General features: G+C 35.9%; 1 protein-coding gene across 2 annotated transcripts in view; it reads left to right on the top strand.

Moving 5' to 3' along the window:
• The window catches only part of C5 (complement C5), a 50,934-nt gene that overhangs the window by 30,600 nt on the left and 7,943 nt on the right, over positions 1–12,391 (top strand). For both annotated transcript variants that reach the window (XM_019510841.1, XM_019510842.1), the window contains 13 exons: positions 898–1,057; positions 1,721–1,816; positions 2,190–2,361; positions 3,528–3,733; positions 5,028–5,180; positions 5,563–5,625; positions 7,070–7,151; positions 8,343–8,394; positions 9,020–9,122; positions 9,718–9,792; positions 9,907–10,012; positions 10,359–10,445; positions 10,862–10,951. In XM_019510841.1, coding sequence (XP_019366386.1) covers positions 898–1,057; positions 1,721–1,816; positions 2,190–2,361; positions 3,528–3,733; positions 5,028–5,180; positions 5,563–5,625; positions 7,070–7,151; positions 8,343–8,394; positions 9,020–9,122; positions 9,718–9,792; positions 9,907–10,012; positions 10,359–10,445; positions 10,862–10,951 — 1,445 coding nt within the window. The remainder of the gene's footprint in view (positions 1–897; positions 1,058–1,720; positions 1,817–2,189; positions 2,362–3,527; positions 3,734–5,027; positions 5,181–5,562; positions 5,626–7,069; positions 7,152–8,342; positions 8,395–9,019; positions 9,123–9,717; positions 9,793–9,906; positions 10,013–10,358; positions 10,446–10,861; positions 10,952–12,391) is intronic.

Below are 12,391 nucleotides of genomic sequence, written 5' to 3'. Positions count from 1 at the left end.
ACATCCCAGGATTTGCTTGAGAAGCATCTATGGATGCAAGCCAGCGTTTTGGTTGCTTTACTAGCTGCAGCATTGCACTCCACGCTCATGTTCATCTTGTGGTCAGTGATGACCCCCAAGTCTCTTTCTTCCGTACTACTAGTCAGCGTAGCACTGCTGAGCCTATAAGGATGCCGCAGGTTTTTCTTCCCAAGGTGGAGAACCTTGCATTTTTCAGTGTTAAACACCATCAGGTTCTCATCCGCCCATTTGCTGAGCCTGTCCAGGTCAGCCTGGATTGCCCTCCTCTCTTCAGATGTGGATGCTTTGCCCCAAAGTTTGGTGTCATCCGCAAACTTGGCCAGTTTGCTTCTGACTCCAATGTCCATATCATTAATGAAGACGTTGAACAATATGGGTCCAAGGACAGAGCCTTGGGGGATCCCACTGGTCACAGGGCACCATGATGACTGACTTCCATCAATTACTACCCTCTGGGTCTGACCACAGAGCCAATTTCCCAGCCAGCAGATCATGGTGGACCCAAGGCCACAATTAGCCAGTTTTGCCAAGAGGTGATCATGGGATACCAGATCAAAGGCTTTTTTGAAGTCAAGATATATGACATCAATCTCTTCTCCATAGAAACACTCCTTTTACACTACCCAAACATAAAGGAGCAGGGAGGGACAGTTTACAGGAAGGTGGTATCAAGAGTATTGCCATTAATTTGTGCACAGTAGTCCATGAATGTAAGTGGTAATTTCACTCATGGATCATGGGCAGAATGTTACAGAAAGAAGCTATCAAACAGGATTTGCTATCTCAAATTAGACAGCTGGTATTATAAACTAAGAAAGAAATACCCTCTAAACAGGCTTATCAAACTATCTATATTTTGTCTGATTTGTTTGGCAGGTTGACCGCTTTTGCCTTAAGGATTTTTGGACAAGTTAGTGAATATATTGATCTGGATCACATTTCTGTTTGTAATTCACTTGTATGGCTTACTGATCATTGTCAGATGTCTGATGGATCATTCAGGGAACTTTCAAGTTATCAGCCAGTGAAACTACAGGTATGAAAACAGAACATTTAATTTGTGCATTGTATAAAGTTGTCACTGCAGTAAGGCACTCCATTTTATTTGACCTAACTGCAATGGTGGACCCTTGCTCAGCAAAGTCCCTAAGCATATGCTTAAATGTTTTTGCTGAAACATGGTCTTAAAGATAATTTTTCTTGAATCCACTAAATTACACTCAGAGGCATAACAAGAAGGTTTGGTGGCAGCACCCATTCCTGTGCACCCTTTAACACCCCTAGTTACACTACTGATTTCTATACATGTTTGTAGCTCTCTACCACTACTTCTAAATTAATTTTCACTGGAGCACAATGCTTCATACTTTTAATACCTCTTCCTATTACTGATAGTTACATACCACTTCTTAGAAGATGTAAAAGCAGCATCTGTATTGCTTCTTTGTAATGGTAATATAAAAATCCTGAAAGTATTGGCTTAATGCATCTGACTTTTGGTCTGGCTTTGGTCTATTTTTTAAATGAGCTGCCCTCTTTAAAAATAGGGTATATTTTTAAGTTACAAATAAAAATCCTGTTGAACTAATATTACTTACAGAAACTTCTGTTCAATCCCAGAACTAAACAGAAACATCATTCTTTCTTTTAAATGAACACCTTTGTTTTACCTAATATTATTTCCATATTTGGATTTTAGGGTACTTTACCTAAAGAAGCCAAAGAAAAAGCTTTGTATCTCACAGCCTTTACTGTCATTGGAATTGAAAAGTCAGTTCACATGTGTCCAGTACAGGTAAGTAACTTTTGAATTTATACTGTGAATCCCCAAGTCCAGTCACATGCTGGGCTTTGCACTATTGTTCTTCTCCTGCCCCAGCACTGATCCAAAGACAATTTGGGACTGATCATGAGCATCTGGAATGATCTTAATCTAACATACCTCAGAGACAAAGCTTATCTCTCATATCCCACAATTTACTTTCAGCAGCCGGTGTTAATAGATTCATGGTTTACTAACCTTTGTTATAAAGAACAGTGAAAATAGCCAGGTCATTTAACTTGGAATTAGGTTGCAGAAGACAATGTATGTACATAAAATGGTATTATGATACATATCTAATCCTTAAAAATAATACTTCTAAAATATACCCTTTTCATCTTTTCAGAGACTCCAAGATGCTAAACTTAAAGCAGAAGAGTATTTGCTGAAAAATGTCCAAGCTGCCCAGAGCACATTTACTTTAGCAATAACTTGTTATGCTTTGGCTCTTATGGATTTGAACCATCCTGGTACACGCTTAGCCTTTGGCAACTTAAAGAAAGAAGCTTTAACAAAAGGTGCAACTTATTAAATGAACTCTTCAAATCCTGGAACTGAATTTGTTAGTGCACTGGTTAAGTGAGCACATATGCACAGATTAATTTGGTCTTATTTTCACAAGACCTCTTTCAAGTTAACTGAAATATTTAGTGAGTTAGAATGCATGTGTTGCTCTAAAGATCAACATAGCCAAACAGTTTCTATCTCCTCCTGAGCAACTAAATGTGGAGCATTAGGTGAATAGTGTAAAAGCAGACTGGTGACTGGTATGATGATTTGTGTATAGAGTGTATCAGGGCTGTTTTAATGAAACATTTGTAATTCATGGATTAATTTTTTCAAAAAGAGCAATCTCCTTGCCACATGCTTCTTGATAACCAGTGATCTGATTTCAGGCAGGATCATCCATCTCCAGTATTAGTTGCTTTAAACAACGTTTTTACTCTTTAGTGTCTGTTGACATTTACATCTTGTTAATATCTAAAAAAGAAAAAAAATGGTTATATAGTCAAAAATCCTGCTATCAATTATTATTTGCAAATATCATAAAGTACATTCTATAATGGCCCTTAGTGTGAACATCTGGCCTAGACAGATACTTGCTTTTATCAAGCTTTGCTTATTTCCATTTAAAGTGGATCTTTTCCATACTCTTTTGTCTAGCAATGCACATCTCTATACACTGCTGACATCTGTGATTTGTTGTATCCTTACCTTCTGGACTGATGAACAAAATTTCAAATTGTTTGTGGCCTTAGTTTCTGGAGATTTTCACTAGAAACTTTCAGACAGCACAAGGGATTGGCAGCGTTCTCTACTGACTAGCCATCTTTAACAGAACAGTAGTCCAGTTCAATTTCTATGAACAGTGGGTTACTTTCAAGGTTAGGGAGATAATTTTGCCCTCCATCTCCTTCCCTCTTTCCAAGTCTGTGGCTAAGAACTACACTGAAACATGACAGGTTGGCTGTTTTGCATCAGTTTAACTCTGAACTCAGAATATAAATTGAAGATGTAACTCAATCCTATCTTGTCTAATCAAAATAGAAGAAAAACTGGCCCCTTTCACACAGATTTGCATGAAGAGTGTTTCTCCTCCCCTACAACTTGGCTGGTGTTGTGAGTTTCCCCTCCTCTTTCAATCTAATTTATCCTCTGCTGAAATAATTTTGTTATTTTCTAGGTGAGCCACCTATTTATCGTTTTTGGAAAGATACTTTGAAAAGCCTAGATACTTTTACCCCTAATGCTGGCACTGCACAGATGGTCGAAACTACAGCATATGCTTTGCTTACCACTCTGAAGGGTGGGGACAAGACTTATGGCAATCCAATCATTAGATGGTTGTCTGAAGAACAGAGGTTTGGTGGTGGATTTTATTCAACACAGGTACGTTTTTAAATGTTTCACTCTCGTTTTCAAATAGCAAGTCTAAGAAGCTTAAGAAGCAGGGAAATACCATTATCTAGCTGACATGACAAACTGTGGGCTCTGTAAGTTGCATGAGAATCGGAGGAATTTGTTCATATGATCAGTTCCAGTTGTGGGAATATAATAGGAACTTTAGAAGTGCTAGCAGACCTCAGCCACTTATTTACACAGATACTTGTAAACTCACTCCACTGACTCTGTGTGTAAAAACATATACCAGTAAAAATAAAATTCACTAAAATAGTTACCAAACCAAAATAACTTATGAGTCTGAATTTTTTACTGTTTTCCAAAAAAAAAAAGAACTTTATTTATGTGTGGAAATGCTTTCAAAATGGTGAATTCACTTACAATTCTGAACATTAATTATAATCAAGTGGCATTTCTAGTGGCAAACTTTCTAGTATCTTTCTTGGCAAAAAGTCACCCCACACTACATTTAATAATTTGTGCAAACTTTGCATTTCTGCCAATAATAGAATGGGAGCAGTCTCTCTCCACAGGTCTGGTCAAATTTCATTTGCTAGCCTGAGGGATACAGGTTGTAGCTGTACTGGTTTACAGGCAAAAGAAATCGGAACTCGTCGTAGAGGTGATATCTTGTATGAGACCAACTAGATATTTGCAAAAAATTCTTTATTTGCAAGCTTTTAGGTGCACTCACCCTCCTCAGGCTTAGGAGAATGCAGAGATTATAAAATTTCTCTTAGGTGGAAATGAAAAGTCATATTTCACAGGAGAAATTAAGGTGCTGGAAGATCTCCTGGTTGGAATAGTTCATTTTGTGCAAATTAGGTTCAGATAAAAGTTAGAACAGTTTATTTACCTCAAAGTTGTCTGGTGTCAAGCAGGATGTTGAATTATGTTTCCTTCTGGTTATAATGTTTCATCTTTCACAGGAGGGTGGGATGATGAAATGCTCTCCTGGGCAAGGAATTTCTCTTGTGTGGAGGTTCTATGAACATACAGATTTAGCACGAGCAAAAGGCAGGAGCCAGGATGTCAGCTTTCAGGTTCCAAGCGTACTTTTAAAATGCCTGTGCATTTATTGATACTTTTTTATTGAGAAATAAATTACATGTAAACATGCCCACATAGGTAGTGTTAAATACCTTATCATTGTCTTTAAAGTATTTTAAAGTATTTATAGCTCATTATATGCCTTCCTGCTTAGGGATAAAATGTTTAACAATCCATTATTGCACTTTTGTTTTAGTTCCAGTAGTAATTCTTCCTAATTGATTTTTGACAGGATACAATTAATGCCTTGGAAGCTCTGACTGAATATTCTATTCTTGCGAAACATCTTTCTTTGGATATGAATGTTAAGGTAGCTTACAAAAATCATGGGGACCTTCACCTCTACAAAGTGACAGAACAAAATTTCGTTGGAAGGCCTGTGACAGTGAGTGAATAGTACCAGCTTTGCAAATTGAAAATTTACACAAATTCCTTTTTTAAAAATATAGTCTAGAAACATTTTTTAAACCAAGAAACATACATAGTTGAAATACCACATGATTAGCTTTTACCTTAGTACACTAAAATCCATTTGATGCACTAAGGGATTAAAAAATTCACTGATTTAGGCCAGCAAACTCTTCTGCACATGAATAGTTTCACTTAATTCAACAGGCCTACACCTATGTGTAATATTGCATTTGTAAGAATTGTTTACAGGATCAGGAATTAATTTATGATCAGATGTACAAAAAAGATTATCAGATTTGTGTCACTTTCCCCTACCTGACTGGTAAGTGTACTCATATTTGTGATTAAACCTATAGGTACCATTGGATGAAGACATATATGTAAGCACAACTGGTAACACTGGCTTAGCTACTGTGAATGTAAGTGCTTCAGTAAAATTTTTTGTTCTATTAGTACAGACAACGAAAGGGAGAAAGTGACATTTCTTTGTAAGCCAGAGGTGTCAAACATGCAGCCACAGGCCAGATCTAGTCTGTGGAGTTGTATCATCTAGCCTGGGGGGCTCCTGAAGGAGTCAGGATTTTGGGGAAGGGCCTGCTGACAAATTCCAGAATACTGAGCGCCATTAGGGACATGCTTCAGCCGTGGTGAGGTAAGCAATGGCTGTGCTAACTCTTGTGGCTCCCTGATGTCACTTGCCCTATCACCATTCATCCCATTTGCCAGAGGTGGGTTTGGATCCAGCCTGTGAGGAGTCCCAGGGTCTAGATCTGGACTAGGGAACCAAACAAGTTTGACACCCCTGCTGTATGTCCTCCCTTCTGCTTTCTATTGTCTTGCTCAAAAATGCAGATCTTGTTTGGAGTACATTTAAAACTTATGTCAAGAAGTGTGATTCCATTATAATAATGGAGTGGTGCCTGCTTTCATTACAGTTCTGAATGTAATTAGTTTGTTTTAAGTTATCAGACTGCTCCAGGATATTGTCTCGTTATTTTATCTAGTTGTTTTTTTTTTTGCCTGAAATAAAATGAATGAACTCTACCTCTGGTGATTTATTGCTGGTGAAGTTATGGAAGTTATTCCCCCCCTATGCAAAATTGTCTGTTCCAAAGTTGTAACACTATTTAAAATTTTTAATAGTGTGGCCTTTGAGATGACAGGCCCCAGGTTTTTTCAAACTGAGTACCCCAAAATAAAGGAACCCCAAATTAGTGAATGCTTTTGAAAATTTGCCCTCAGTAATTTTTCTTTCTCTTTACTCTGTATTATTGTTTACTAAACATGTTACAACGCTATTATATCAATTTACTACCCTTTGGTGTAGAACATTGCCTAATTGAACAAGACATCTTTATATTTGTTGTTCTTCTGTAGCAAGCAGTACCACAATCTCATTTAGATGTGTGGGCTGAATTTATGCACATTACAAACATTTTCTCATCACCTTAAGCTTTTTTCCGTTCAATATTTAGAGAGGAATAATTGCTGCATCTCTTAATATGCTAACTTACTCTGTGGAATATTGCTGTCTTATCCCTCAACAATATCTTAGAATCTAAAAATTAAATGCTTTTATGCTTCAGGCTCATATGTGTGTATCAGGAATTGCTTAGTCAGTGTTTTCATCCCTTTAAATCAAAATAGGGACAATTTTTCTTTCAAAATTACAGTTTACTGCTATAGTAATCATTCAGTCTTTCTATCATGGATAGGTGAAAAATAGTCATGTTGGATGTCTTTTAGTTATACCATATGTTGGTTGCTTTTGTCTGATTTTTAAATTTTCACAGCTACTGATCAGTTGTGAGAATTGTTTGCTCTATGAGTTTTCTTTTGTCTGTTTCATTTGTACACATGTAGGTGAGAACGGTATATCATACAATCAGTACTTCTGACGAGATATGTAACTTTGAATTGACTATTACTCCAAAGACAGAACAAGGTAATTGACAGTGATAATCTTTTAAAAACAACAGAAGGATGTTGCAGGAAAAATATACTTTGATGAACAATATTTAGTATTAAAAATTAAATGAACACACTTTCATTTTCCAAGGACTCCTTTACCTAGAGACAAGACTACAGAAAATAAATAGATATACCCTATAATATATATATGTATACATTTGCATGCACATCTCATCCTTTTCTGATTAGAATTACTTGAACTTAAGCTTTTTCTGGGTTATAAAGTGATACAGCAACAGAAGGGTAGGTTTTCCATCTAGTTTGCATATCAACTATTGCTAATGTCCATCCTAGTTAGTTTGCTTTATTCCATGAAACTTCTCACTTCTTAGTGCCTGGACTTTATATAACTTCACCTTCATCCCAGTCCATTTATTTGTCATTCACAGTTGTTTGATTAATAATTGTACAGCTCTTATTTTACAGAAGATGGGGAAGCAGGGTGTTCAACTTAGCAAAGTGCTACATATTTTGGTCCACATCCATCAGAGCACTTAAATAAAGGTTTAACTATCAATATGTCAGTAGCCTCATTTACTGTATTGCTCTGGTTATAACCCTACCTTCTTTTCCTCCAAAAGAATAAAAAAGCACACTCAGCTTATACATTGTTCAATGTAGTATCCAGCCCCCTACTTGATTGCTGTACCTTAAGTATTTTTTTGCATGCACTAAAATTACCGAGTCATATTTTTTCCTGACAGTTTTTATTTTACTATTTTTAGATAATTTAGTCCTTTGAGTTCTTTCCCTAGGCATTGGATTTTCCTATCAGATTTTATAAGGGAAGTAATAGCTGATGGTCTTTATCTGTAAAACTTTTTTCTTTAAAATTGGTTCTGAAAAATGTGGGGCTGAAATCTCCAAGGCTGAGTTGCAGCTGGAACAGTATGGTACTTAATAAGCACATACTCAGAACTTTAGTAGTTCAAAGCATAAACATTGGCATTTCAGCTGGCGTGTAAGTACAAAATAATGTTTGCTAATGGGTGGACTATGGGTTCCTATTAAAAATAGTTTTTTTTAAACAATTTTAAATATATATTTCCTCATTAATATGAAAACATTTTTATGAGAACCCATTCATATCAATGTGTTATACATTGCACAGCTGCTTGTAAAGAATTACAAAGGTACTAATATTGTTCTGTTTAACCTATAAAAGATAAAAGAAGACAAGAGGGGGAAATACCTCAGCGTCTAGAAGCCTGTGCAAAGTAAGTAACAGTCCTGAATTTGGGGATCTTCTGGTCTCCAGTATTTCCCTACATGGGGATTAAATTCCTGGTAGGTCAGTTAAGCCAGAGGAGCAGCATCAAGGGACCATGTTCTAGCCAAGATTCTGGCCCTGGATGTGCCTGTTAAGGTTACTTTGAGACTGTTACTTAGACATGTTTTGTCTTTTCAGGATGCAAAACTATAGCCTTAATTTACATTAGCACAATTGTTATCTTGGTTACTTTGGAAAGAAATTAGATTAAAACAGTAATTCTGTTTTCACCTGCTAGCTATGGTAAGTTCTCTTCTGTCCTCCTTATAGTACTGTGCTGGGGCAAGGTCAAAGTTCAGTAACTGTATGAGGCAAGGACTGCATTTAATGTTATATTTGTACTGAACCTCTAAGTGCCATGGTAATGCAAATAAAAAGGTAAATTCTTAATTGATTTTACTGATAAAAATCTTTAGTCATTGAACTGAAGTCATTAGAGGTTGTATGGATTTACATTGCCACAAGTGAGGACAGAATTTGCTCCCAAAGGTTTTTTGAGGGCCATGCTTAAAGAAGGCTGATGTTGCCATTTCAGTTCCATCTATCAAAATTTAACTTTTAATTCCCTGTAGGTACAAGCCTGGTGCGAGAGAACCACAGTCAGAGTCTGCACATGCAGTGATGGATATAAGTTTGCCTAGTGGAGTGGAAGCAGATGAAGAAGATTTATATGTTGTAAATATTGAATAAGAATTTGTTTTTACTTGTTTGTGGGGGTTTTGTTGGTTTGCTTTACAAAACTGACAGCACTTCTTGTCTTTCATTTCTTTTAAGATAGTAGTTCAGGTTTACATCATTATCTCTACTTTATTTCAAAACACTCCTCTCACCTTAACTGGAATTTTTTGCTTGAGTCTAAATTCAATGGGTTTGTTTGGTTTTTTACCTATTATAAGTCTTACCCAGTTTCCTCTGGATAAAGATTGAATTTAAAATTTGCAAGTTTTGAATGCAATGGAAATTGAAGCTTACGGCAATGGGAGCCAAAGGGAATGTTTGGATCTGGATTCAAATGTTGTATAGTTCAAGAATGTTTAGAATACATAGTTTTATATTTTATTATTTTTCTCTCAAGTTGGTAAAAAGACCGCTTCCCTATAATAGAGGTTCATTCACAAATAGATTCACAAGACAGTCATATATACTGGTAGATAAGGTTTTGCTTCTCAAAATTGTGTTAAAATCATTGAGCAAAAAGTTTTAAGCAAGACGGTCTAAAAAAAATTTCTTTTAATAAGCTAAATAAAACTTTCCTCTTCTTTCCCCTCAGCTTGCAACTGGAGCTGATCAGTTGATAAGAAGCTATGAGATAAAGGATGGACATATTATTATACAGATAGACTCGGTAGATCCTCTGTTTTATTTCCTATATTTATTTACAGTTGCTAGCACATCTTATTTCCCTTATAACACAGTGCTTTCTTTTGGAGTCTCTTTAATCCCTGCATCTCTCAAACAGGTACCAGCTAATAAATTCTTCTGTGTTGAATTCCGAATAAATGAGATTTTTCGTGTTGGAATGATGAGTCCTGCCACATTCACTGTATATGAATATCATGCACCAGGTATATGTTTCATTTCTTTGAATCCATGTCTTTTGCTCTCAGAGGACTTTTTTTATAGCTCATTTTTATAGGTATGGACTCATGAAGACTGAAGTGAACAGTGTGATAGCTGCTGTAGGCTCCTGAGCAGCAGCTCTTTCCCCTTTTGAAGAGGCTAGAATTGTATATTTGAGCATACCCCAACAGTTTTTCTTTTTCCCCAGTATTTAACCCAAATTATGATAAGGTTCATTTAACCACCACCCATGTCTAGCTGACAAGTTCTAAATTATATTCTTTTATAATTGGTCTTATGAGTGGTTGGATTTTTTTACATTCTTTTTTTATTTCCCCTTCCTTTTTGTAGATAAAAAGTGCACCATTTTTTATAATCCTTATGGAGATGACAGGCTTGTCAAGCTGTGTGAAGGAAATGAGTGTAAATGCATGGAAGGTAAACACTGTTAAAACCACTATTTCATTACTGTTTGGAAGATGCAGTTTAGTACTTGAGATTCTTCTTGGTAAATGCACTCATTACAGCTGTAAGGAGCTATATTATATTTCTAAGAAATACATGCATGCCTAACAGATTATACAATTATTACTTTTTAAACTTAAAAAAGATACATGGATCTTAACCACATAGCACTTATTGACTTTAGTTTCACTGATTAAATGAGAATTGAAGGGTTCCCTCCATTGCTATCTAAGGATTAAGTTGTGTTCCAATATGTTCTCTCTCAATTCCTGTGCTTCTGGGTTCTGATAGTCTGTTCTGAGCAAATAGAACTTCATGGCATGTTAAAGAAGGGCTCATGCTGACATGGGTTACTAACACTAACTATACATCTCTTTCACTAAACATAGCGGAGTGCAGTCAAATGAGAAAGAAGTTAGATCTCTCAGTATCTGCTGATACCCGGAAAGAAGCTGCATGCCAACAAGACATTGCATATGGTAAGATTTTTTTTATTGGTCAGTACATGCTTTCTGAAAAAGAAATGCATGGTGCATGACTAGTCAACATGATCAAAACCTCCATGATGTTCTTACAAACTTTGACATGCTTTGTTGCTTGAAGCAATGCATCATTTGTCAGTTTTTCTGCAAAAAACAATTTCTGCTTGTTTGATTGATGAGACTCCTATTAATAATAAAATGTGTACACACAGAACAGAATATACCTCTACTTACCCCCCTAAATTAAAACAATGAAATCCGGATAAATTGATGTTTTTTGTAGAAATTACATAATTAGGACAGTCCTTAAGGAATGCCATGATTTCTGAAATGGTCCAATGGCCTTAAAGTCAGAGGGAGTTATGATTACTTGGTACCTCTTGGGATTTGACCTACTTTTCTTTATAGAGGCTGTCTACTGATCAAATGTGATAAAAATGAAATAAAAAATAAAGCCCCTCTGTTGGTTTCATTTGACTCTGGTAAGCAAAGTCCCCTGTTTCAGGTATGCCTGTAGTTCTGAGGGTTTCTTACCAGCTTGAATTATTTGTTCATGGAGCACTCTTTTTATTTTTGATTTGCCTCCAAAAAGGCATGAAAAGGGGTGGGGAAAATCTTTTTCCTTAAAAAAAAAAAAAAAAAAAAAAAAGTTAATCAAAAATACACCAGTCCCACAAGACAGATGCTTGATCACCTGCATATAGTTGATATCTGGGTTTTGTAAGGATCTAAGAAAAGTTTTGATTTGATGTGTTGATAGATGCTGTAATACCTAAGCACGTGTAATTAGGTAGACTATGATAAAAAGGTATTGGATGCATTTGGATTTGTTTTATTTTGCTGCTAAAAAGAAAACAATGGCATTTCTGCCCTCTTCAAACATGTCTTGATTGTGTGTATTTTCCTTAATTTTTAAATGTTAGCTCAGGAAGTAAAAAAAAAAAATAAATCATTTTCTGAAGTCCTTTCAAGACTGGGTCAAAACCATGCTATTTAACCATGTTTGAATTTAACCATGTCTTAGATTAGCAGGATGCTACCATGACTTCCCTGACCAGAAAGGATAATTACTGTAGTCTGAGAATGTGCTAACCACACTGGACTTTTATATGTACATTTGGGAGTCTGTGGCAGGGTTATATAAAATATTTCTCAGTTGTAGAAAATCCTGCCCAATTGAGTCATGTCAGATTCATGTTAAAATGTGATTATAGCTGCCACAGTTCTGTGCAAGCAATGAAATGTTAAATCATGTATTCTCTGTTACTGATAAAAAAAAAAAAAAAAAAACAAGTAGTGTAGACTTGTACAACACTGATCCTTTATACAATCCTTTGTATATGGTATTGAATACGTGGAAATTCTATTACCTCATTTCCTTTGTTTCCACATTTCTACAGGATTGTAAATTGCTTAGCCTAAATAGAAGACTGATGT

The sequence above is a fragment of the Gavialis gangeticus genome, unplaced genomic scaffold, assembly GCF_001723915.1.
Source record: "Gavialis gangeticus isolate Ggan-Ray unplaced genomic scaffold, GavGan_comp1, whole genome shotgun sequence".
In the NCBI taxonomy this organism is placed as follows: domain Eukaryota; kingdom Metazoa; phylum Chordata; order Crocodylia; family Gavialidae; genus Gavialis; species Gavialis gangeticus.
Note: the sequence above shows the minus strand (reverse complement) of the source record. Positions and strands in the feature narration are given on the sequence as shown.